The sequence below is a fragment of the Diceros bicornis genome, chromosome 1, assembly GCF_020826845.1.
Source record: "Diceros bicornis minor isolate mBicDic1 chromosome 1, mDicBic1.mat.cur, whole genome shotgun sequence".
NCBI classification, from domain to species: Eukaryota; Metazoa; Chordata; class Mammalia; order Perissodactyla; family Rhinocerotidae; genus Diceros; species Diceros bicornis.
In genome coordinates this window covers 61233252-61259171 of record NC_080740.1, presented here as the reverse complement: position 1 = coordinate 61259171, position 25920 = coordinate 61233252, and the positions used below count along the sequence as shown (strand labels likewise).

General features: G+C 37.3%; 1 protein-coding gene across 4 annotated transcripts in view; it reads left to right on the top strand.

Moving 5' to 3' along the window:
• NR3C1 (nuclear receptor subfamily 3 group C member 1) overlaps positions 1-25920 on the top strand; it is a 110442-nt gene that overhangs the window by 60503 nt on the left and 24019 nt on the right. For all 4 annotated transcript variants that reach the window (XM_058543099.1, XM_058543081.1, XM_058543090.1 and 1 more), the window contains exons 3-4: positions 18654-18817; positions 24811-24927. In XM_058543099.1, the coding sequence (XP_058399082.1) occupies positions 18654-18817; positions 24811-24927 (281 nt within the window). The remainder of the gene's footprint in view (positions 1-18653; positions 18818-24810; positions 24928-25920) is intronic.

Genomic DNA, 25920 nt, shown 5'->3' with positions numbered 1-25920 from the left:
AGATTTACTTTCTTAGCAACTTTCAAATAGGCAATATAGTATTATTAACCATAGTCACCATGCTATACATCTCCATAATTTATTTATTTTATAACTGGAAGTTGGTACCTTTTGATCACCTTCACCCATTTCACCCACCCCCACCCCCGTCTCCTCTGGAAATCACCAATGAGTTTGCTGTTATCTTTGAGCTTGGCTTTTTTGTTTTATTTAGATTCTACATATAAGTGAAATCATATGGTATTCATCTTTCTCTGTCTGACTTATTTCACTGAGCATAATGCCCTCAGGGTCCATCCATGTTATTGCAAATGGCAAGATTTCATTCTTTTTTATGGCTGAGTAATATTTCATTGAATATATAGACTACGTTTTCTTTATCCATTCCTCTATTGATAGACACTTAGGTTGCTTCCATATCTTGACTATTGTAAATAATGAACATGGGGGTACATATACCTTTTTGAATTAGTGTTTTCATTTTCTTCAGAAAAATACCCAGAAGTGGAATTGCTGGATCCTATGGTAGTTACAGTTTTAATTTTTTGAGGAACCTCCATACTGTTTTCCATAGTGGTTGCACTAATTTACATTCCCACCAACAGTGCATAGAGTTCCCTTTTCTCTACATCCTCACCAACACTTGTTACTTCTTGTCTTTTTGATGATAATCATCTCACACCTGTTAGAATGGCTATCTCATTGTGGTTTTGATTTGCATTTCCCTGATGATTAGTGATGTTGAGCATCTTTTCATGTGCCTATTGACCGTCAGTATGTCTTTGGAAAAATGTCTGTTCAGATCCTCTGCCCATTTTTTTTTAATTGGATTGAGTTCTTTATATATTTTGGATATTAACCCCTTATCAGATATGATTTGCAAATATTTTCTCATATTCAGTAGGTTGCCTTTTCATTCTTTGCTGTGCAGCTTTGTAGTTGGATGTAGTCCCATTTGTTTTTTTGCTTTTGTTGCCAGATCCAAAAAATCATCACCAAGACTGATGACAAGGAGCTTACCATCTATGTTTTCTTCTAGAGTTTTATGGTTTCAGGTCTTACATTTCAAATCTTTCATCTATTTTGAGTTAACTTTTGTATATGGTGTAAGCTAGTGGTCTAGTTTCATTCTTTTGCATGTGGCTGTCCAGTTTTTCCAACACTATTTATTGAAGAGACCATCCTTTCCCCATTGTATATTCTTGTCTCCTTTGTCATAAATTCACTGACTGTATATGTGTGGCTTTATTTCTAGACCCTCTACTCTGTTCCATTGAGCTGTGTGTCTGTTTTTTATGCCAATACCATACTGTTTTGATTACTAAAGCTTTGTAATATAGTTTGAAAACAGGGAGCATGATGCCTCCAGCTTTGTTCTTTCTCAAGATTGCTTTGGCTATTCTGGGTCTTTTATATAGTTCCATACAAATTTTAGGATTGTTTGTTCTATTTCTGTGAAAAATGCCATTGGTTTTTTTTTTTTTTTTGTGAGGAGATCAGCCCAGTGCTAACATCTGCCAATCCTCCTCTTTTTTTTTTTTTTTTTTTGCTGAGGAAGATTGGCCCTGGGCTAACATCCATGCCCATCTTCCTCCACTTTATATGGGATGCTGCCACAGCATGGCTTGCCAAGATGTGTGTCAGTGCGTGCCCAGGATCCGAACCGGCGAACCCCGGGCCACCGCAGCAGAGCATGCGCACCTAACTGCTTGCACCACCAGGCCGGCCCCCACCATTGGAATTTTGATGGGGATTTCATTGAATCTGTAGATTGCTTTAGTAGTATGGACATTTAAATAATATTAGTTCTTTCAATCCAAAAGGACAGAATATCCTTCCATTTATTTGTATCTTCTTCAATTCCTTTCATCAGTGTTTTATAGTTTGCAATGTACAGGTTTTTTCCACCGTCTTGGTTAAATTTACTTCTAGGTATTCTATTCTTTTTGATGAAACTGTAAATGGAATTTTCTTTATTTCTCTTTCTGGTAGTTCATTATTCATGTATAGAAAAACAACAGACTATGGTATATTGATTTTTGTATCTTGAAACTTTACTGTGTTTATTAGTTCTAGTTCCAACAGTTTTTTGGTGGAGTCTTTAGGGTTTTCTATGTATAATATCATGTCATCTGCAAGTAATGAGAGTTTTACTTTTTCCTTTCTGATTTGGATGCCTTTCATTTCTTTTTCTTGTCTAATTGCTCTGGCTAGGACTTCCAATACTATGTTGAATAAATGTGGTGAGAGTGGGCATCCTTTTCTTGTTCCTGATCAGAGGAAAAGCTTTTGGCTTTTCACCACTGAGTATGATGTTAGCTGTGGGCTTGTCATACATGGCCTTCATTATGTTAAGGTACATTCCTTCTATACCCACTTTCCTGAGAATTTTTATCATAAATGGATATTGAATTTTGTCAAATGCTTTTTCTCCATCTGTTGAGATTATCATATGATTTTTATCCTTCTTTTTGTTAATGTGTAGTATATCACATTGATTTGCAGATGTTGAACCATCCTTGCATCCCTGGAATAAATCGCACTTGATCATGGTGCATGATCCTTTTAATGTATTCTTTAATTCAGTTTGCTAATATTTTGCTGAGGATTTTAGCATCTATGTTCATCAGGGATATTGGTCTGTAATTTTCTTTTCTTGTGGTGTCCTTGTCTGATTTTGGTATCAGGGTAATGCTGGCCACATAAGATGGGTTTGGAAGCATTTCCCCCCCTTGGTAGAGTTTGAGAAGGGTTGGTATTAATTCTTCTTTGAATGTTTGGTAGAATTCACCAGTGAAGCCATCTGGTCCTGGACTTTTCTTTGTTGGGAGGTTTTTGCATTACTGATCAATCTCTTTACTAGTAATTGGTATATTCAGATTTTCTACTTCTTCATGATTCAGTCTTGGCAGGTTGTATGCTTCTAGGAATTTATCTGTTTCTTCTAGGTTGTCCCATCTGTTGACCTATACTTGTTCATAGTAGTCTCTTACAATCCTTTGTATTTCTGTGGTATCAGTTGTAACATCTCCTTTTTCATTTCTGATTTTATTTATTTGAGCCCTGTCTTGGTGAAGTCTAGCTAAAGGTTTGTCAGTTTTATCTTCTTAAAAGATAAAATTTTATCTTTAAGAACTAGCTCTTAGTTTCATTGATCTTTTCTATTGTGGCGTTAGTCCCTATTTCATTTATTTTTGCTCTGATCTTTATTTCCTTCCTTCTACTAACTTGGGGCTCCATTTGTTCTTTTTTGTCTAGTTCCTTGAGGTGTAAAGTTAGATTGTTTATTTGAGATTTTTCTTATTTCTTGAGGTAGGCCTGTATCATCCTCTTAAAATTACTTTTGCTGCATCCCATAAATCTTGGTATGTTGTATTTCCATTTTCATTTGTTTCAAGCTTTTTTTTATTTCTCCTTTAATTTCTCTGTTGACCCATTGGTTGTACAGTAGCATGTTGTTTCATCTCCACATATTTGTGATTTTTTCCTTCTTGTAATTGATTTCTAGTTTCATACTATTGTGGTCTGGAAAGATGCTTGATGTGATTTCAGTCTTAAATTTATTAAGACTTGTTTTGTGGGCTTACATGTGATCTACCCTGGAGAACGTTTCATGTGCACTTGAGAAGAATTTGTATTCTGCTGCTTTTGGATGGAATGTTTTGTATATATCTGTTAAGTCCATCTGGTCTAATGTGTTGTTCAAGGCCAATGTTTCCTTACTGATTTTTCAGTCTGGGTGACTTATCCATTGATGGAAGTGGGGTATTAAAGTCCCCTACTATTACTGCATTGCTGTCTATCTCTCCCTTTAGGTCTATTAATATTTGCTTTACATATTTAGGTGCTCCTATGTTGGCTGCATAAATATTTATATATGTTCTTTTTGGATTGACCCCTTTATCATTATGTAATGCCCTTCTTTGTCTTTTATTACAAGCTTTGTTTTAAAGTCTATTTTGTCTGATATAAACATAGCTACCTCAGCTTTCTTTTGGTTTCCATTTGCATGGAATATCTTTTTCCATCCCTCCACTTTCTGTGTGTCCTTACATCTGAAGTGAGTCTCTGTAGAGAGCATACAGATGGATTTTGTTGTTTTATCCATTCAGCCACTCTGTGTCTTTTGATTGGAGAATTTAGTCCATTTACATTTAAAGTAATTATTGATAGGTATGTACTTAATTGCCATTTTGTTCATTGTTTTCTGCCTCTTTTGTAGTTCCTCTCTGTTCTTTTCTTCTCTTGCTGTCTTCTTTTGTGGTTGGGTGGCTTTCTTAGGTGTTATACTTAGATTCCTTTATGTTTTGTGTATCTACTATGGGGTTTTGCTTTACGGTTACCATGAGGCTTACATGTAACAGTCTATTTTATGTTGATACCAGCTTAACTTTGAGCACATTCTACAACTCTACATTTTTACTGCCCCCCAACACACAGTTTATGTTTCCAATGTCACATTTTACATATTTTTATTTTTTATATCCCTTAATTATTGTAGTTATAGTTATTTTTACTACTTTTGTCTTTTGTCCTTCATACTAGCTTTATATATGATTAATCCACTATTTTTACTATATATTTACCTTTACCAGTGAGATTTATACTTTCATGTAGTATAAAATTAGTGCCCTTTCTTTTCAGCTTAAAGAAGTCCCTTTAACATTTCTTGTAAGGCTGGTTTAGTGGTGATGAACTCTTTTAGCTTTTGCTTTTCTGGAAAACTCTTTCTCTCTCCTTCAATTCTGAATGATAACTTTGCTGGGTAAAGTATTCTTGATTGGAAGTTTTTTCCTTTCAGCACTTTGACTGCATTATGCCACTCCTTTCTGGCCTGCAAAATTTCTGCTGAAAAGTCTGCTAATAGTCTTATAGAGGTTTCCTTATTCTATCTTTAACTTTTGACATTTTAATTATAATGTGTCTTGGTGTGGATCTCATTGGGTTCACCTTATTGGGAACTTGCTGGGCTTCCTGGATCTGGACGTCTGTTTGCTCCTGCAGGTTAGGGAAGTTTTTGGCTGTTATTTCTTCAGATAAATTTTCTGTCTTTTGCTCTCTCTCTTCTCCTGGGACCCCTATAATGCAAATGTTATTTCTCTTGTGATGTTGTCCCATAAGTTCCTTAAGCTATCTTCACTTTTTAAAATTCTTTTTGCTGCTCTGTTTGGGTGAGTTCTAATGCCCTGTCTTTGAGATCACTGATCCTTTCTTCTGTTTTATCTGGTCTGCTGTCTATCCCTTCTAGTGTACTTTGCAATTCACTTATTGTATTCTTTAGCTCTGTGGCTTGTGTTGGTACTTTCTTACATTGTCTGTCTCTTTGTTGAGGTTCTCACTGTGTTCATCCATTTGTCTCCCAAGTTTGGTGAGCATCTTTATGACCATTACTTTGATCTCTTTGTCAGGTAAATTACTCATCTCTGTTTTATTAAGATTTTTTCCTGAAGTTTTATCTTGTTCTATCATTTGGAACATATTGCTCTATTTCCTAATTTTACTTGACTCTCTGTGTGTGTTTCTGTCTATTAGGCAAAACAGCTACCTCTCCCAGTCCTGAAGGAGTGGCCTTGTGAAGGAAATAAACCTTATCATTCAACCTTGCTCTCCTCTTGCTTGTCTATCAAACCTTTGTGATTGTCCAAGCAGTCTAATTTATTTTTAATAGCTCTAGTTGTTGAGGGTTTGCCAAGACCTGTCACTGTTCACAGGGAGGGATCTCAGTCAGCACCTAGTTTTAGACTGATTGGAATCCAGACCCTCGGGCAGCAACTTTTAAAGCATGCAATTATATACAGTCCTGTGGGACCACAATCATAAGCCCTGCTAGCCACCAGAGCCAAGAAATCAAGGAGTGTCCCCTGTGCAGCAGCCACAAAAACCAAGGCACCAGACACGTGTAAGAGCTCTCCTCACTGAGATACTGGTGCTCTGGAGCACAGCAGAGGGAGCATGTGAAGATACCACTTGCCTGCCAAGGTCTCTGGAAAGGTTTACAGTCAGCCCCTAGATGTGTGTTTAATTGGAAGCTTGACTCTTAGGCTGAAGCTATGATGATAGGATTATAGGCCTCTTTCACTAAGAAACTGAGCACCTGGGTCTGTTGCCTCTTGGTGTACCCTGAGGGTGGTAGCTGTTTAGGAACTCTTTCTCCGTTTGTTATAGTCTTGTAAGACCTGCAAGCTTAAGCCCCAGGCCTCCAGAGCCAGGTGATATAAAGCTGTCCCTTGGCAGCAAATGCATAAATCAAGGCATCAGACCAGGATATAAGCTCCTTTCTGGGAGTTACTGGCAAGCCGGAGTGAGTCAGAGGGAGAGCGCAAAGACTGGTGTCCACTGGCCTCCATTCCCTGAAAGCACCTCCATAGGCCTCTAGGAGTATGCCAGACCAGGAGCCTGCCCCTCAGGTCAAAGCTACTAGACAAAAAAAATAGGCCTCCTTCTCAGAAAGAATGGAGTGTGTTTCAGTCTGCTATCTATGCAGTGCCCTGGAGGTGGTAGTCTGCCAAGAACTGTCTCTATGATTGTTACAGTCCTGTGGGACCCAGGAACACAAGCCCCCCTGGCCTGCAGAGCCAGACGCTCAAGGGGTGTCCCCTGGCCTGCCACCACAAAAACTGGGGCACCAGACTTAAAAACAAAAACCGAGCACCAGACGTGTGTAAAAGCCCCCATCTGGAAGATAGTGGCACTGTGGAACATGGCAGAAGGAGAGGGCACAGGGATGGCATGTATCCGCTGGCTTGAGTGAGGCAGAAGGAGAGCAAAAAAATGGTACCCACCAGTTCTGTGCCCCTGGAGAGAATCCTAAGAGGCTCTTGTTCCTCCAGTGGACACTCAAAGATTGGTAAATGAATCTCCCTCACATATAGTCTGGGTGCTTTCCAAGCTGTTTCCTGGGGTGAGTCTGTGCACAAGCCCTTCAAGAGCAGTCTCTCAGTTCACTACAGCCCCTTGGGTCTCTTGGATGTGAGGCCCATTGGTTTTCAAAGCCAGATGTTTTGGGGGTTGTCTTCCAGGTGCAGGTCTTAAGAGTTGGGGTGCCTGATGTGGACACAAACCCTTCACTCCTCAGGGAGAAGCTGTGGATTTGTGAGATCCCTCCTGATTGTGGGTCACCGTGACAGGAGTGGGGCTTTTGGCAAGACCACATCTCTGCCTCTCCTACCCACCTTGATGTGGCCCTTTTCTGGTTTGATGGGCTGTTCATCTACTTTTCAGTTCTTTTTCAGGGGGGATTGTTCCATATGTAGCTGTAGATTCAGAGTGTCCATGGGAGAAAATGAGTTCAGGATCTTCCTATGCCACCATCTTGGACTGCCCCCTTGTTCTCTAACATTTCTGAATCTTAATTTCTGCATCTGTATGATGAGAGTAGTGATATCACTTTCAGGGGATTATAGACTCTGTGTATCCAGTGCCTAGCACATAAGAAATGCTAAATAAATTGTAGCTGTTATACACTCAACTCGACTATGTAATAATTATGGTACTTTAGTGCCCTTAAATTGAATAACTACTATTTTTTTTTTTGGCTTTATCAGTCTTCTCAACATCAGTTGACATGTTAATTTGCACCCATAATTTCTTCTGGTCAATACATATAAATCTTCCATCTCTAAAACTGGTTATGTGACTAGACAGCTGCTTTCTAATTAAGGCTGTATAATATTAATACTTAAAGTAAAATTTACAACTTAACACATTTTCCAAAACAGTACAAAAATTATTATTGATATCATTATATATCTCAAACTGCCTTCTTAGGTGGAGTAGTATATTTCGAAAAATTAAATGCATCTCAGAAAATTCTGAGGTCTAATGTGTTAGTCAAACATAACTGCTTCAAAGCTCCTCTAAGAGCAAAAATGGTGTTATGAATATACGAAGCCCTCCTATTTCTACTTCCATATTTTTGATAGATGGTCTCCATGTTAATTCAGTATTTAACGGCTAATATAACATTATCTTAATAATTTAGAATGTGAATATTCTAATTTTAAGATTTAAGTCAATATAACAAGAATATAAAGAAAAAATGAAAGTGACTTAGATACTTTTATATATTTATATATATTTTGTGTGTGTGTGTGTGAGGAAGATCAGCCTTGAGCTAACATCCATGCCAATCCTCCTCTTTTTTGCTGAGGAAGACGGGCCCTGGGCTAAGATTTGTGGCCGTCTTCCTCCACTTTATATGGGACGCTGCCACAGCATGGCCTGACAAGCGGTGCATCGGTGCATGCCCGGGATCTGGACCCGGGCCACCAGCAGTGGAGCGCACACACTTAACTGCTACGCCACAGGGCCGGCCCCTGTATATTTTAATTATAGATAATTTCTACTCCATTGCGATACCAAGGATAGTCACAAGAGGGAAAAACAAATTATTTTTGATGTTTAACTTTACCTCAAGACTATCAACTTGATGACTCACATAATCTTTTAAAATCTCTGTCAGGCTGAACAGATATTACCCTGCAGGTCCCTGCCAGGCAACACAATCATGAGAGTAAGGAATATGGATTTTGGAATCAGGCAGTGCTGAATTCAAATCCAGGTTGTGCTGTGACTTTGGGCAAACGGCTTAATTTCTATATTCTCATCTGTAAAATGGACTAGTAGTAAGGATTATTTGAGATAATATATTTATTCAAGTACCTAGCCATGGAGCTTGGCATAAAGAATTAAAAATCAGTCAGTTGGTTTCCAGTATGATTATTACTGTGATGGGAGTGTTCTGTTTCACCTACTGAAAACTTTTTTTTTTTTTTTTTTTTTGAGGAAGATCAGCCCTGAGCTAAGATCCATGCTAATCCTCATCTTTTTGCTGAGGAAGACCGGCTCTGAGCTAACATCTATTGCCAATCCTCCTCCTTTTTCTTCCCCAAAGCCCCAGTAGATAGTTGTATGTCATAGTTGCATATCCTGCTAGTTGCTATATGTGGGACGTGGCCTCAGCATGGCCGGAGAAGCGGTGCGTTGGTGCGTGCCCGGGATCCGAACCCGGGCCGCCAGTAGCGGAGTGCACGCCCCTAACTGCTAAGCCACGGGGCCGGCCCTGAAATCTTTTTTGATCTTAAATTTTTCATCTAACTGCTTGTGTTGCTGATGTCCACTAAGTAACTTTTACATCATTCTAAAGACTGCTTTATTATTTCTTTATTCCTTCCTCTTCTAAAGACAAGTTTACCAGTGTTTTCACTATTTAGTAAATACTTAAAATTATTCCTTGAAATTGTTTCAGTGAATATTTAGGAACCAGGGTGTGAAGTTAAAGCATCACCATCAAAACCTTAGGGAAATGTATATAACAAAAAAACTCATCTGGTAGATTGGTATGATAGAGAAACCAAGAAGTTCTCACACTAATGTAAGAATCTAAGAATTGAAGAATCAAGCCTTAGTTTTTGACTGAGGTGAGGAAAGGGAGGGAGTATGTGGCCTTAGGTCAAGTTGAGGTTGATTCTGAGGGTTTTGTCCCTTCTTTTATATTAATATAAATATGAATATAGACATAGCTGCTCTGCTTTTGTTTGATTTTACAAATCTCTTTGTAGGGACTTAGGAATTGTGCTAATTGTGCAGTATAAGCTATACATTGTTTGTGGATCATTTGAAAATTCAGTCAAGCAGTGTAGACTGTCGCACAATTTTAAGGCAACTGTTTTTACCTATTTGACCTCCTCTGGCAACCCTTATTTGGGCAAAAATCTTCATTTGCAGATCATGAGTGGAAGTAGGCACGGGAATTTGCTACCTTTTGCTGTTGATTATCACTGAGACATCAAACCTCAGCCTACAAAGTAGAAGGCATTGTTCCTCAGTGTGAAGACGTAGATCTACCTCAGCTTCTCAGTTTTGCCACTTTATCCTAGTGCGGGAAGTGGAGTATTGGTTAAGAACACTGATTGTGGTGTCAGAAAGACCTGGGCTTGAATCCTGACTTTACTACTTTGTCACCTTAGGCAAGTCAACTTCTCTAAATCTCAGTTTCCTCATCTGTAAAGCACTGAAAATAGTACCCACAGTTCATAAGTTTGTGGAGAGGATTAAAGGAGATAATGTATATAAAGAAAGAGCTTGCATGGTAGCTCCAAGTATTCTGGGTATCATCTCATAAACATCTACCATGTTAGCTGCCTCAAATTCTTTTGCAGAACATATAAAATAAGCTAAATAAAATAACATATACTGAACACTGTACAAGATGCTGGGTAAATAAAGAGGCCTGACACATGGACCCTACCTAAAAGGAATTATTGAAAGGAACATATGTCAAAAGGTATCATAGGATCACCTGTGAAAAGTGCTACATAGCAATGTTTAGGGGAGTCTAGAGGTTGTCATGGATCAGAAAATCCATGGTGGACGCTCCAGGCTGGGAGAACACGTCTTAGCATAAGCTCCCAGGAGAAATGTGGCATGCAGTAGTCACTTCATAAATATTTGTAGAATACAGGATCCCTAAGGTGATAAAGAAACCAAATGGTTTGTGTAGAGGAGTAGGAAGACATATGATAGGAAAAAGAAAGAGGAACCAGATTGTGGATCATGTTGGGCCTGTACTACATACAATGCAGGAACCATGGAGAGTTTTAATCATGATGAGCAAAAAGAGTTTCAGCAGTGTGGGGGATGGAATGGAAAGAGAAGCAGCCCGAGGCAGGAGGACTACTTAGTATAAACCATTGCAGTGGTTAAGGCAAGCGGGAAGGCACACATTAAGATGGTGGCAGTCAGAGACGACAAGAAGAAAAAGGTACATGATTTACTGTTACAGAGAGTAAATAAATAGGATGTGGGAAAAGGGTTGGAATTGGCAAAATCTCTGCATTAAACCTGGGTTACTAAATATAGTGAGAGGAATTCAAGCCTAAGAATGGAATGAGATATTTAGAAATACGCTACTGTCGTAGTTGAGGTGGAAATGACCGGCATTTTTGTTTCTCTTGTCATCTTTATTCAGTTATTTCACAGTAGCTACATTACAAATTACAGTAAGTGTTCGAAATGCCAGAACTCAAAAATTAGATAATTTACTTCAAACTAAGGTAAAATGAACTCAAATACAAACTGTTAATTCAACACAATTCGAAGTTAAACTACAAACCCAAAATAGACCATAGTTGACGAAGTCAACTTAATCTACAAAGCAGACATAAATGACTGAAACCAAAGAGGACTCCCCAAGTCTAAATAACTGAATGTACAAAATACAGAATACGCAGGTACAAGCCCAAATTCAGGCTTACAGTGTGATTACAAATAATTGTAATAACAATGGCATTCAACTATAAGGACCTGACACTGAAGATACCTACAAATAGCACCAGAGCTGAACCAACTTAATCAAAAAATGGGAAGATAAGATATTACCACTCTGCTCTCTAAAAGTAAAATCTGATAAAACTACAAATGCATTGGTATATGAGAAAAATCCAAATCATGAAAGAACAAAAAAAAATCACAAGTGAGATTCAAGTTGAAAAACAACTCCACAGCCACCAGTTTCAACCCTAGATATATAGCGAGATATATATTAGAAGGCAGTAAGTGTACCATTCTCTCAAACCTGTTCTTGCCTTCTTTGAAGATGTCACATTAGTAATTCTGTGTACCAAACCATAATTATCCTTTTGTGCTCTTAAGAAATGAGGAAGCATCAGATAGAACAAAATCAGGTTTTCATTCTAGAAAATGGAATAACCATTTAATGAAAAAAGTTTTTCCTCATTGTTCTTGCTACTTAGTCTTGGTCTTAGTATTCTGTTTACCACAACATCATTACTCCTTATGTCCCCTAATGCAAACCTCAAAAACAGAACTGAGAACACATGCAGCCTGAGAAAGGGGTGCTACAAGATTTCATCTGTTAGGAACTAAGTTACCTAACACAATGACCAGAGTGAGGACTAATCCTTCCAAAGAGAAAGAAACACATTATTTCTTCTGTGAAACATGTTAGATTAGACTTTAAGAAGCATAGCTAAGGTGACCATCTTCTCTCTGGATCTGTAAATATACAGATCCAAAGAAGCCTTTACAGACCCAAGTGTAGTCTTCTGTACCTCCTACCGCTACTGCTACCCCCACCTTGGGAAATATGGACAGCTTCTTGGAGTTTATTGATTCAAGGCCTTCATTTTACAGACAAGGAAACTAAGCCCAGAGACATTAAGTGACAGGCCATTGATGTCTCAGAGATCTGAAAAGAAAAATCTTCACTCATCCTTTACTAAAAATGTTCCTAGCCTATTACAGTATAGGTTTTGTTGCTCTAACCTCCTCCCTAAGATGACTGAGTATAAATGTTGCATAGTTGGAGAAACCACCTTAATATGCACCTAAATTTAAAACCAACAGAAACCTCTCTCAAAACTGCAAAGCAAAGAGAATAATCAGTATTTCTTTGGCTTGCTAAATAAGATAAAATACTTTCTGCTAAAACCATTTAACAGAAATATTGTAAAAACCTTCCCCCAGAGTATTTTTCTGTTTGATTTGAAAACTATTCCATAGCTTATTATCAAACAAATCAGTAATCCTTTAGCTAATGCAGGGATAAATGGGCAATCAGAAAATATAATCACCTGGTGTGTGCAGCTGAGTATTTACATTTTTCCTAATGAACAAAGATAAGAAAAGTGCAGGTGACTTTAACGTGTGAAAACTGCCTTTTAGGGCTAGCGCTAGAGGGAAAAATAAACGTAAATTACTGACTCCAGCTAATCACTGGACCTGTATAATCCCTGGCCTCAGCTCTGTTTTGAATCTCTTTTTGGACTGTCTTTAATCAAAGAATATTTAGGGCTGTTTCAGTAGAGCGGTTGCTCCATTTCTGAAGATAGTTTAGAAGGTTTTAAAATATGGTTCTGGTCCATGTTGAATTTCTTTTTTCCTCCATTTTATGTCGCTTAAAGCTTTGTGGGAAGGGTTTCTTAACCTCATCACTGTTGCCATTTGAAGCTAGATAATTCTTTGTTGTGGGATGTTTAGCAGCACCCTAAGCCTTTCCCCAGTTGTGAAAACCAAAAATGTCTTCAGACATTGCCAAATGTCCCCTGGGGAGCAAAAGTGCTCTCAAATGAGAACGACTGTTCTATGATATTTGGACAAAAACTGGTAAACCAATGAGAATATACCTCTTCCATTTGTAGTTGGTAAAAATTAATCCAGTTGTAGCAGCTTTATTTCCAGGATTTTTTCCCATGTTAATTAGTACTTGTTCTCTGATATAGGGGCAATAACATCCTTTTTGCCCTTTTGCCCAAATGGATTTCTTGCATTTCATTGAAAAATTGTTGATTCAATTCACTTAAACTGAAGGCTAAGCCAATCACACCATTTGCATTTGTAATGGTGTATCATCTCTGTTCCTTTCTGTGTGGGGGAACGCCTCTAACTTAGTAAGCAATACTGTGTCATTTTGCCAGGTACATTACTGTCCCCATTTAGAATAGGGCAATTGAGATTTAGAGAGATTAAAAGGTCATCAAGCTACTACACTGCAGTTAGGTTATGAATTCTAGCCTGTCTGACTTAGGATCCTCACTATTCACTGTAACAGCAATTCTCAAAATGTAGTTGGTCCATGGACCCTTGTGAGTCCCCAAGACCCTTTCAGAACTACTTTCATAATAATACATAATCTTTATTTGCCTTTTTCACTGTGGTGACATTTGCACTGATGGTACAAAAGCAATAGTGAGTAAAACTGCTTGCATCGTAGGGTACAGTAGTCATTGTATTCACAGCCATGCACTCACAGTTAAAAAAGGAAAGAAAACCAATTTCACTTAAGAATATCTTTGAGGAAGCAAAATATTATTGTGTTAAATCTCCATCCTTGAATATATGTGTCTTTTTAATATCTATGTGTGTGACAAAATGGGAAGATGCATAAAGCACTTATACTGCATATAGCATTTGATGGTTGTCTCAAAGAAAAGTATATATTAAGTTGTGAGTTGAACAAGGCACTTTCTTCATGGTATACCATGAAAAAAATCACGGTTTTCAGCCTTGGGTACCTTGGAGATGTTTTCCCAAAAATGATTGAATTGAGCTAATCACTTTAAGGAAGACAGCTGACAGTATTTGTTGCCCACTGATAAAAATTAGAGCTTTCAAACAAAATTTAGAATTTTGGAAGACTTTTATCTACCACTGTAAGCTTGACAAATGTGACTGTTTTATATAGTATAATGAACTGTGTCAACATTTGGAAGAGCTGCATAACTCAGTGAACCAGTATTTTCCAAATGACTAATGCATCATAGTACAAAATCATGCATGGGCAAAAGGTCCATTCAAAGTGCAAGATAGACCAATGGATTTTAATGTAACAGAGTTACAAAAAGTTTACTGATATGCTTTCAGATTCCACATTGCAACACTAACCTTTAAAAAACTAAGTTGTCAAATTTTCGTGTAGTATCAAAAAAGAATGTCTACAATTACCTGAATTTAAGCTTCTGGAGGACCGTTAATCCTCCCTTGGCTCACAGGGAAGATGATTTCTCTTTCCCTGAGATCCTCCAGAAGGGAAAGAGGAGTTGGGGGAGGGAGAAAAAAGAAGTATGCCTGGGGGTTGAGGAGAGACATGTCATTTGATGATCACCGAGTGTATGCCAATACTTTATATAACTCTAATATTATATAATCCACACGAAAGTTCCTAAAATGGTACCAATAAAGAAACAGACTCCAGGGTTAAATCAGCCACTGTCGCACAGCCACTGTTGCACAGCTGTTAGAGCACTGGAGCTAGAATTTGAACTCATAACCCAGTAATGTCTGTATATATAGCTGACTCTTCCTAGTAGTACTGACACAAAAGGCAGCTAAAAAATATTGTGCTACTCCTACCTAGATGAAAGTTTCAAGGTTCATTATCATTTCAGTAACACAATTCATGCATGATATCACTTCCATATATGATACGACCTCTGTATCCTCACAGTGCCTGGCATTTAGGTGCCAGAAAGTGTGTGCTGAATGAAAGGGTGTAATTTACCTGCACTTTTTACATGCTACTCAAGGTGTGTTATTAACTTTTATAATCCATCCATGACTGTCCATCCATGATCCTCCTTTCATCAGTTGCTTTTCTTGCAAGAAAATTAAATAGAAAAACCCAGCTTTGTACATGTATTTTCTCTCTCGCAACTCTAATGTAAACTCAGCCTCAGGAACAACTTGGTGTCCAGCACAGTCTCTATTCTGAATGGGAAACAGCATTCAAGTCTTCACCTGGAACAAGGTATTTTGTTCCTGTGACTCCGCACTTAAAAGAAAGCACCCTGGATATAGTCAGTTCATAACAGAATCTCTTAGCATCTTCAGAATGTTTGGCACAGCTGTAAACACACATTGAGCAAAGACCAGGACATTTTAGCTTTTCCATTCAAAGGAGGTGTAATATGCATTCTTATTATGATGTGCTTTTTATTAAAAGATGGTGATTCCATATGGTTTTCCTTTGAGTTCTAACCATTTTGTTGCACCCTTGTCCTTTTAGCAATATCACAGGGTCACATTTGCAATTGAATAATACCATTTTGCATTCATCCATTTCTCCCCATGGTGTTCATTATGGGCCACCAAAGTCCTCATATTTGTGTGACAAAAACTGATTTTTTCCACTGATGTCTGTGGTACACTTGGCAGCTTTCCATGTACTCAGTTCTTATCTGATGTAGCCTAGAATGACTGCCTGAAGGAATGCCAAAAGTGTGACTTATGATCCAGATTCTTAGCTACAGTGCTATCAATCCATTTGTTCATTTAGTTTTAACTTTTCCTTTAGTCATCTGTAGCTCACAGTTGAGTGGCCTGAACATGTTTTGCATAGCTCTAATTTATAAGTGAGAATTTGGGAATACTGTCCTAGGTTTTAGTTTTAGACTTAATAATACTACTTTCTACTTACACAATACTTATAATGCTTTTTCATAAAATCTCCAGTCTTCATGAAAGAGAAAAGAATGAACATTTATCGAGTGCCTTCTAGATGCAGAACTATGTGCTGTACTTTGTGTGTGTTCTCTTGTTTTTACAGCACACACACAGGTGATGTCCTTCCCAGTTTACACAAGAGGAAACTGAGGCTCAAAGTAGTAGATACCTATCCACCAACCCAAGGTCACACAAGCTTTTAAGTGGTAGAGCTAGGATCTGAAACAAGTCAGTTTAACCACAAATAGGCTCTCTGATCAACCACCTATTACTGCATGACCTCATCTAGAGGTGATGATATCCTTTACACAGGTTTGTTGAGAGAACAGATGACAGTCTATTCATGAAAGTGTTTTAAAACTATAGAGTACTACAAAGAACTATTTTAAATACATACATATATGTATGTGTGTATGTATATAAATATATATAATACATATAAAAATATATATATAATTGGAGAAAACATTACAGAATTAACCTTCCAAATATTTAAATACTGCACTCATTTTCCATAAACTAAATATAAAAACAACTGGTTGGTCCCTAAAAATAGATGTCAGATGACAGAGTTGGCTGAGCAGGAATAGGAGCATCTTCAGAACAGAAGCCAAGGAAGTTTTTGCTTCCCTAACACATTGCTCTGTTCACTCATTCCAAGACCTTCCTACTTCTCTATAAAACTCTGGCCCACAGCAGCTCCTCTACATTAGTCACAAGTTCCCCTTAATCAAGGGTGGCTCGTGCCAGACCTACAGCAGAGTCATTTCAGGTTATTCTCTTCCATTGCAGCCTTTCAATATGTACTCAGTCCACTCTCCTAAATCTAGCAGGGAATCGGTGCCTTGTGATACGGAAACACCCAGAAATTCTTCTTGACCGTGTTCTGAGAACAGTGTGAAACATTAGGGCCTATTCCCAGAATTGGGGTTGTGGGAACGCTGTCCTGTTGACTAAGCCTCTTAGACAGACAGAGGGTTGGCAAGGTGCAGTAAGCTTCATTTGAGGACAGAATTTAGGGGGACCTTATTTGGGTTTATTGGCCTAATACTTAGAGTGACATTTATAAAACAAATTGTCATTCTGTAATTACCTTTCAACTTTTATTCCTAAAACATAACAACAAAAAAGATATTACTTAATAAATATAACCAAAACAATTTAAGTTAGTTTGCTCTGTGAATTAGTTCAAGCATATTTGTAATTGAGATTTAGTATTGTAACTGGGTGCAGGAATAAAGAATGACAAAGAGACAACTAACACCCAATCTAAGTTTATTCCTAAATGCCATCTCTTTTAGAGAACAGGCAAGTTAAGAAAATTTCGGAGAAAGTTAATGGTATGTTTATGAGCTTTCTCATATAGGTGAAAAATAACATACTTTAATTTGTAGAGTTTCAAAATCAACAGATTGCTACCATCCATATTTTTGAAGAACACATAACCAGAGAAGAAATGGGCAGCCTCTAGAAGCTCTTTGTAGAGACTCTTTTTACAGTTACACAAGGTTAGAAGGTTAGAAACTTTTAGTTACACAATACAGTTTTAGTTCTGAAGTTAGCACGTAAGATGAAAATTCCTTAGGAAGTTACAACATTGGGAACCATTATATCATCTATTATGAAGTGTTTTATAGTTAATTTTTCCCTGTATTAAAAGGATCACTGTTTCGTTGGTTTATAAACATACATCTGCATAAGCAAATGTGGCAAAATGTTAAGAATTGGTGAGTATAGGTAAAGGGTATATATCCATGGTACAGTTCCTTCAACATTTCTGAGAGTTTGAAAGTTTTCAAAACAACAAATTAGGAAAAGAATATTTATCTTGAAACACTAGTAAACACTAGACCTGCACTCCTTGTGGTGAAAAGTCTGCAAAATGAAAAACAAGACCTCACAGTAGAAACAGATTCCCATTTTCCAACTTTTTCTCCAGGGCATATCTTCATTGAGTGGGGAGGGCAGGATGGTCCTTACTGTTGAAAGCCTAGTGCTTTTTCCAGTCTTAGTGCCAGCCAGACAAGAAGGTTATAGAAAGTAATGTTTCTGCATCAGTCTTTTCTAAGTCATAAGAAACTATGGTTTCAGCTAGGATTACGTTGGGAATGAGAGATGTAGGACCAAACTCTAATACTGTAAAAAGTTTTTACTCCAGTAGAGGACATGGGCAGAATTGTAATGAGACTTGATTGAATTTAGAAAGATGCCTGTACAAGATCTTAAAATTAAAAAAAAAAAAAGTTGATGTCCTAAGCAATAAAAGGAGTAGGAGAGGGCATCTTTTTGGGGTGATGGATATATACTATCTCTTGATTGTGGTGGTATTACACAACTATCTGCTTAATGAAACTCATCAATTGTACGCTTATAAATGGTGAATGTTATTGTATGTAAATGATACCTAAATAAAGGTGATTATAAATCCTAAGCAACTAAAAATTGGAATTTCTAAGTGAAGCACAATTTTACTATTCTTTTTAGAGGATACTTAAAAAGAAATGACCTCACTCTTAATTTTGTATAAAAGAAAAATACAACTTTTGAATGTATTTAGATAGTATATTTTAATATTTGCTAGTACTTGAAGCCAGAGTTCAGTGTGAACATGCTCACTGTAGAGTGAGAACTGTTATTTCGATATTCCTTTGACAGTCATGACAGTTAAATCATAACACTGCTTTCTTCTTTAGCCCTGGAATGAGACCAGATGTAAGCTCTCCTCCATCCAGCTCCTCAGCAGCAACGGGACCACCTCCCAAACTCTGCCTTGTGTGCTCTGATGAAGCTTCGGGATGTCATTATGGGGTCTTGACTTGTGGAAGCTGTAAAGTATTCTTCAAAAGAGCAGTGGAAGGTAGTGTGTGTTTTGAAGAGTTTTATTTTTCCTCTATTTGGTTCCTATTTCTCAGAGTGGATTTTGAAATTTCTATTATATGCAAAGCCCATTAAGGCTAGAAGTTAGTAAAGCAGGGAGAGGCGAGTGGGTCGTAGGTCCTCCAGTGGGAAAGAGATATTTTAAAAAGCAACACAAGCGGAACTAGAATAAAACAGAAAAGTATAATTTGAAGGGAGGGAGTCTGGTCAGAGAACAGAAGGTAGCTAAGAAAGTGCTATCATGTGAAATGATGGTGTTAGGTTTGGACAGTAACCTAATGCTCATTGTATTAGAGTCACGGGCTTTAAGTCCCATAAGCTAGTTGGTTTTAAAGTCACCAACAATTCCCACCCAGCAAAAATAAGTGACAAGAACTGGGGGCGCAAGGTGGAAGTATTTTGGTTTATATTTTTCTGTTGAGCCAGGGCACTGTGCTAAGTGGTATAAATACAATGTAAGACCTGACCCCTGCCCTATAGGAGGTCACAGTCTAATTGAAGTGAAAGATGAGTTAACAATTACAAGGTATAGAGATTATAATACAGAGGAGCAAGTGATAAACTGCCTGAGGAGGTCAGGAAAGATGGTATTTTAGAGAAGGTGATTTCACTATATGAATATTACATTAACATGAACTTGACCCTTCTTATGGATTCAGCCTGCTGACAAGGGCAATAGCATCAACTCCTTAAAGAAAGAGAAATTCATTCTATAGCAAATTATTTTTGGAAGTCACTCTAAAATTTCCTAATATCACCAGTGAATCGTCTTGGAAAAAACTGTTATAAAATTTGGTTGTAAAGCAGTTTGAAGGCAGTGGGTCCTGAATGGATTACCTAAAGCCCTGATTATATTAATTTTGAAAGAAATATAATTATTCATTCACAGTATGAGAAGGATTATTATTATTTGGCTAGAGTTGTGTTTGCATATCCTTAAGAGTTAGATGAGTCATTTTCTTTTGCACACTTTAGCAAACTATAGAATAACTCATCTTACCCCACATAGCGCACAGGAATGGAGGCTTTGACCAGTTTACAAGCTCTCAACTATTGAGTAGAGTCATAACTAAAGCCAACCCCTGCTTACTGCAATGCCTCTAACAAAGCAGATGTTACTTACCACAGACCCAAGAGGAGGAAGCCTCTTTTTGTCCTTACTTTACTTTATTCAGCATTTTAACCGATTAGTTATTTCCATGATATAATGTAGTGATAACAGTAATACATTATTGCTGTATATAATAAATAATATTGACAAATTGGTTTCTGAATGTGAAATTCAGAATGAGACAAAGGAGCCTTAAAAGAAATATGGGTATTTTAAAAATATTTTTCATTCTCTTCCATTTTAACTAAAATTATTCTTTAAAACCAGGGCTTCAAATTCAGATGCCTATAGGGACCAAGTATATGTCAATCTGGCCAAATATAACACAACTAGGGGAAAGAGGACAGGCACTGATATTAGAGAGTGCAAGCATGCCCTACCTAAAAGCATCCAAATGCAATTTGGAAAGAAAAAAAAGCTAAACATACCTCCCAAATAAAACACCACTGTAGGCCATATGCCCTCTGGGCTTAATCCCTGCTTTAGAATTAAATTCTTATACTTGTTTTTCTATGTGTATGTGGGGAAGACCAGCCCGGAGCTAACATCCAATGCCAATCCTCTTCTTTTTTGCTGAGGAAGATTGGCCCTGGGCTAACATTCATGCCCATCTTCCTCTACTTTATATGGGACACTGCCACAGCATGGCTTGACAAGCAGTGCGTCGGGGCACGCCCGGGATCCGAACCTGTGAACCCTGCACCACCAAAGCAGAGCACGCACGCTTAACTGCTATGCCACCAGGCTGGCCCCTCTTACACTTGTTTTTAGGTAAAATTTCATTGGATATTAGCTATACTATTTCAAAATGTTTATCATTTAAGTATTTCAGTTAAGTATGATGGCTAGATTACATGATGAGTAAGAAAAGGTTTAAATGTGGACTGTTAAGTAAATCCTTCATTTAGATTTTAATGTTCTCCAAGGTCCTTTCCAGCTCTAAAATTCTCTAATCCTTTGATAACCTAACTCATAGCAGTTCTTCTACTTTTCCTATCTAGACATGCTGGATATATGTTTTAAAGCCCAAAGACATATTTTGGAGCACTTTCTTAAACATTTACCAAGATGCTGCTTGTATGATTTGTACTCCATTTTTAACACCTGTTACAAATTATAGCTTGTCCCCAAAATTGGCATAGTATAAAAAATACCCCAAAATTTAACTATTTTTAGGAAATTTACAGTAGTTTTACGTATTTATTGTCCATACAACCCCGATCAAGGACAGACATTTGAATTTTTTTATTCAATATTCTGGGAGTTGCTTTTCTGCATACAGAAAAGAACTTTGGGTAGCTTCATTTCTTTTGATGTATACCAGTTTAGTAGTGTTGTTTTTTTTCCCCTTGAGTCTCTTTTTCTTATGTTGCCTTCACACAAAAGTGCATGTAATTTTTGTTGGTGGGTCATAATGGAGATAGGCATCAGCTACCCTTAATATACCATGTACCAATTACTATGTTTGACTTAATACTATTTAATTAACGGCTCTGTGAGCTCTTAGATGCTATTATGATCCATATTTGGTAGACTAGAAAACTGAGGCTCGGAGGATTTTAAGTGGCAGAGCTATGATTCAAACACAGCTGTCTCCAAACAGGCTCTTAACCTCAATGCTCACTGACTCCCTGACAGGTATGTGATAAAAGTCTTGTCCTGGCAGTTTATAATCTAGTTAGATACTGAGATGAACGTAATCAGAAGGGAATTAACAGCTAGCATTTATTGAGTGCTTACAATGTGCTAGGCACTACTGTAAGCACCTTCTACACTATTTCCTTTAACCTTTGCAGAAGCCCAGAAACGTAGGTGCTAATTTTCCAACTTTACAGATGGGGAAACAGAGGCTCAGAAAAGTTAATAAACTTTACTGAGATCACATATCTAGGAAATAGAGCTGCAATTCAGATCAAGGGCTTCCTGGCACCTTACCGATGCACTTTCTATTATACCACACTGTTTTTGACAGCAGGTAAAGCAAGAAGCTCAAGCTGACAGTCACAGTTCATATTTAAAACTTGGATACTTCAAATAGGGTATACAAACTGCAGAAAACCCTAGAACATGCCCTTGCTGTGTTGCCCATTTCCTGTACCACTTTCATGTTAATCATGTCCATGCATCACTGTTCTATTTATTATTTAATATTTTTCTTGATTTATTCTTTTTTAAAACTTAATTTAGAAAAAAAAAAAAACTTTACTATTCCTCCTGTATTAGTTATCTATTGCTGTGTTAACAAATTACTCCCAAAATTAGTGGCTTAAAACAACAGACATTTATTATATCATGCAGTTTCTGAGAGTCAGGAATTTGGGAGCAGCTTATTAGCTGAGTAGTCCTAGAACTCTCATGAGGTTACATTCAGACTATTGGTGGTGGCTACAGTCACCTGAAGGCTTGATTGGGGCTGGAGGATCCACCTCCAAGCCCACTAACATTGCTTTTGGCAGGAAACTTCGGTTCCTCACTATGTGGGCTGCCTCTAGGGCTGTTCTCAACATAGCAGCTGGCATCCCCCAGAACAAATGGTCCACAAGAGAGAGTGTAACCAATATGGAAACATAATGTCTTTAATCTCAGATGTGATGTACTGTTACTTCTGCCATATTTTATTGGTCACACAGACCAATAGTATGGGAAGGGACTACACAAGAATGTGAATACCAACAGACAGAGACCATTGGGGTTCATCTTGGGGGCTGGCTACCACACCCACTATAAATCACTTGCCAAAAATAGATTTTAACCATAAAAATAAATACAATGCAAACAAAACAATGTTAAAAAATTCCAGCCCACCTGAAGGCTCTTCTTCTGAAATTTACTCTATATTAGTTAGAAACAGAATTTACCAAGTGGTAGAAAACATAGGAACTCCAAACTAAGATGTCTCGTTATCTTATCAAAAGGATTGACAGGGAGTGACTATTAGTGGTACATGTCCATGCCTTGTAAAATAGTGACCACTAGTTGAAACTCCTCGTTTTATAGATAAGACACAGAGTTGCCCAATTTCATATTAATAACCAGATAGGACTAATTTTAACTTATGAAGGTACAATGGCCCTGATCCTGTAGCTCAGATTCTTAGTTGTGCTCAAGGCATACCTGGGATAAAGAAATCATTATTAGCGTAATGGGCACATTTTGATATTTTGGCCAGATATAAATAAAGTATTGAAGTTTTTTCTGTTTTAAGCAATTAGTAATTTTTTCACTTGCTCTTCCAGTAACTGCAGGACAATGATTTGGGGATATTCTTATGGTGTAGAACTTCTTTATATTATAACTGCTTCAACTATGGATGCATCTGTTGTTCCTACTTTTGCTCTATAGAAGATAAAATTATTGAGTTAGTGCTTCCATTTCATGTCCAAGTAAAGCAGCTAGGAAACTTACACAATACAGAAAGGAACTGAAACAGCTGGTACGGACATTTGGCATTGGAGAGCAGCTCTGGAACAAAGCTGAATTACAGGCCATTAGTCAACTCTGTGGCCTATTCCTCACAAAGAATGGAACCTGATACAGTTAACCATCTACCCAAAACTAATGCTTAAAGAGCATTGTGATTTATCATATTAGGAAGAAGTGAATATAGTTTGTTTTTGTCCAAGTCAAGCCTTAGGTTGTTTTATGCATAAAGGACCTTTTCCCAGAAATCAGAACTAGGTATATTCAACCTAGTGAATGGATAATTGTGATTTTTCTCTTTTCTTTGAATATGATTTATTTTTGAGAAGAGAAATGTCCTGCAGTCTTGTGAAGACCATCCCCTCTAGTGTAAGGTACATAGACTCTTAATTATCTAGTGTAGCTATTTAGATATGCTGGTCTTGTGTAGGAGGATCCTTTCAGTTTTTGCCAGGCCAGCAGATTCTCAGATAGTTTTCTTCAACATTTGATAACCAGATTAAAAGAAAACTACAAGAATGTGCATTTAGTGGAGGGTAGGGAGGCTTTTAGTCTTTTCCTTTTAAATTTTCCTTTAAAATTTTTGCCAGGTGAAAACTGCCCTTTTACCTCTTTAATACTGGGTGCCAGAAGATTTTAGACAATAACAGTCTTTAAATTAATATTTGGGGTCAATGGTGAATTCAAATATTCTTATATTCTAAAAGCATGTGAAATAATGAACAGATCTCTGTAAGATCTATATACAGTAGTTTAGTTTGCCAAGTCTGTGCTTCACCTAACTACTTGCTGGCAACCTTAACGTTTACGATTAAGTGTTTATCTATCACTTCATTTAAAATTGGGAGGGGGAGCACGTTTTATTTACATATGGTAGTGTAATGTTGAATGAAAGTCATTTTCCCTTTGGGACTGTCTTGGTATTTTTTTAACCAGTTTCCTCTTTCTTTAGTCCTCCTTAGCATTAGGTCAGAAGTCATAATAAAATAGTGATTAGAGACATCTTCTGTAACTGTTGAAAGCACGATTTATCAAGAAAGATGTTACCTTTGGTGGGTAGTGACTGGAAAAGGGCAAGAAGAGGGTTTATGGGGTACTCTTCTGCTTCTTGATCTGAGAGCTGAACACATGGAGAGGTGTTCAGTTTATGAAAATTTATTAGGTGCTATTATGATTTGTGCACTTTTCCATATGTATACTACTGTAAAGATTTTTTTAATGAACTATTGTTTACTTTGTTGAACAGAATAAGGAAGAGACTTCTTTTTTTTTAAGTTGACCTCTTAACTTTGTAATGGCAATGTAAGCAAGTACAGTGTACCTTCCTTAATCGATGCCTTTGGTCCTTGGCTATGTTCCACTCAAAACAAAACCAGAGTCTCTCCATAAAAATAGCCTTTAAGACCTGTGAAATTTTAACAGTGCCTTTATTTTCCATATAGGACAGCACAATTATCTTTGTGCTGGAAGAAATGATTGTATCATTGATAAAATTCGAAGAAAAAACTGCCCAGCATGCCGCTATCGAAAATGTCTTCAAGCTGGAATGAACCTGGAAGGTAATTCCTGAAAGGAATTTTCTCTGCATCATATAAAAATTTATCATTTAACTTTTAAAAATGTAAGCAAGAAGATGTATTAATTTGGTCATTGCAGTAAATATGTGCTTGACTAGCATAATTTTATATTACTGCTCAGTAAAAGTAGGAATTTTTTAATGAATATTTCATATTCTGCTTAAATGTATTCGCAGCTCTTATTGCACACACTGAATTCAGTTATAGCCAGACTATATACTAAGAAAGGAAATTAGGTAATAATGAAACTTACAAAACTTGAAGCAACGTTCCTTTTATCTTTCTTATTCCTTTTTTCAGCCTCAAAACTATTACCTAGGGTTGGAAATGTTTCTGTATCAGATATATTTACATTTTTATGTCCACTTACCTGTCACCTTTCTGTCATTATATGTCCATTTTTCTGTCATTTACCTGGTGCTATATATGTATGTATGTTTTATTAGATCTGCAGGAGGAAAAAAAAACTCCTCAAGGAGGCATTGAATAGGTTTTGTTTGTTTTGTTTTTCAAGTAAAGAAGAAAGCTGAAACTAGTTGTAAGTTCGAGTTGCATATCCCTGTTTATAAAACAAGTTGTATAATTAACATGGATCTCATCATTTTAAAACTTTCCTCTGGAAAATATTTGGAATTCTGCTTTAGTTGAAATTGCAAGTTCCATGAAGGTAGTGGTGGTGATCTAATAAACCATGTGCATATTATTTGTTGTCATAGCACTTTCATTCAACAAGTACTCACCAACAAGGCAGGCACTAGACATAAAAGGAATAAAAGAGTGCCTGTATTCAAGGAATTTACTGTCTAGTTAGGTTGCAGAGTCAGTCACAAAATAGTATGGCACACTACAAAAGGAACAGAGCCACAGGAGCAAGAGGAGGGTCATCTAATTCTGTCCTAAAAGGGAAAGCTTCCTGCAAGAAGCAACACTCATTTTCAAATCTAGAAAAGCTGAGTAGGAATTAGGTGAAAAATA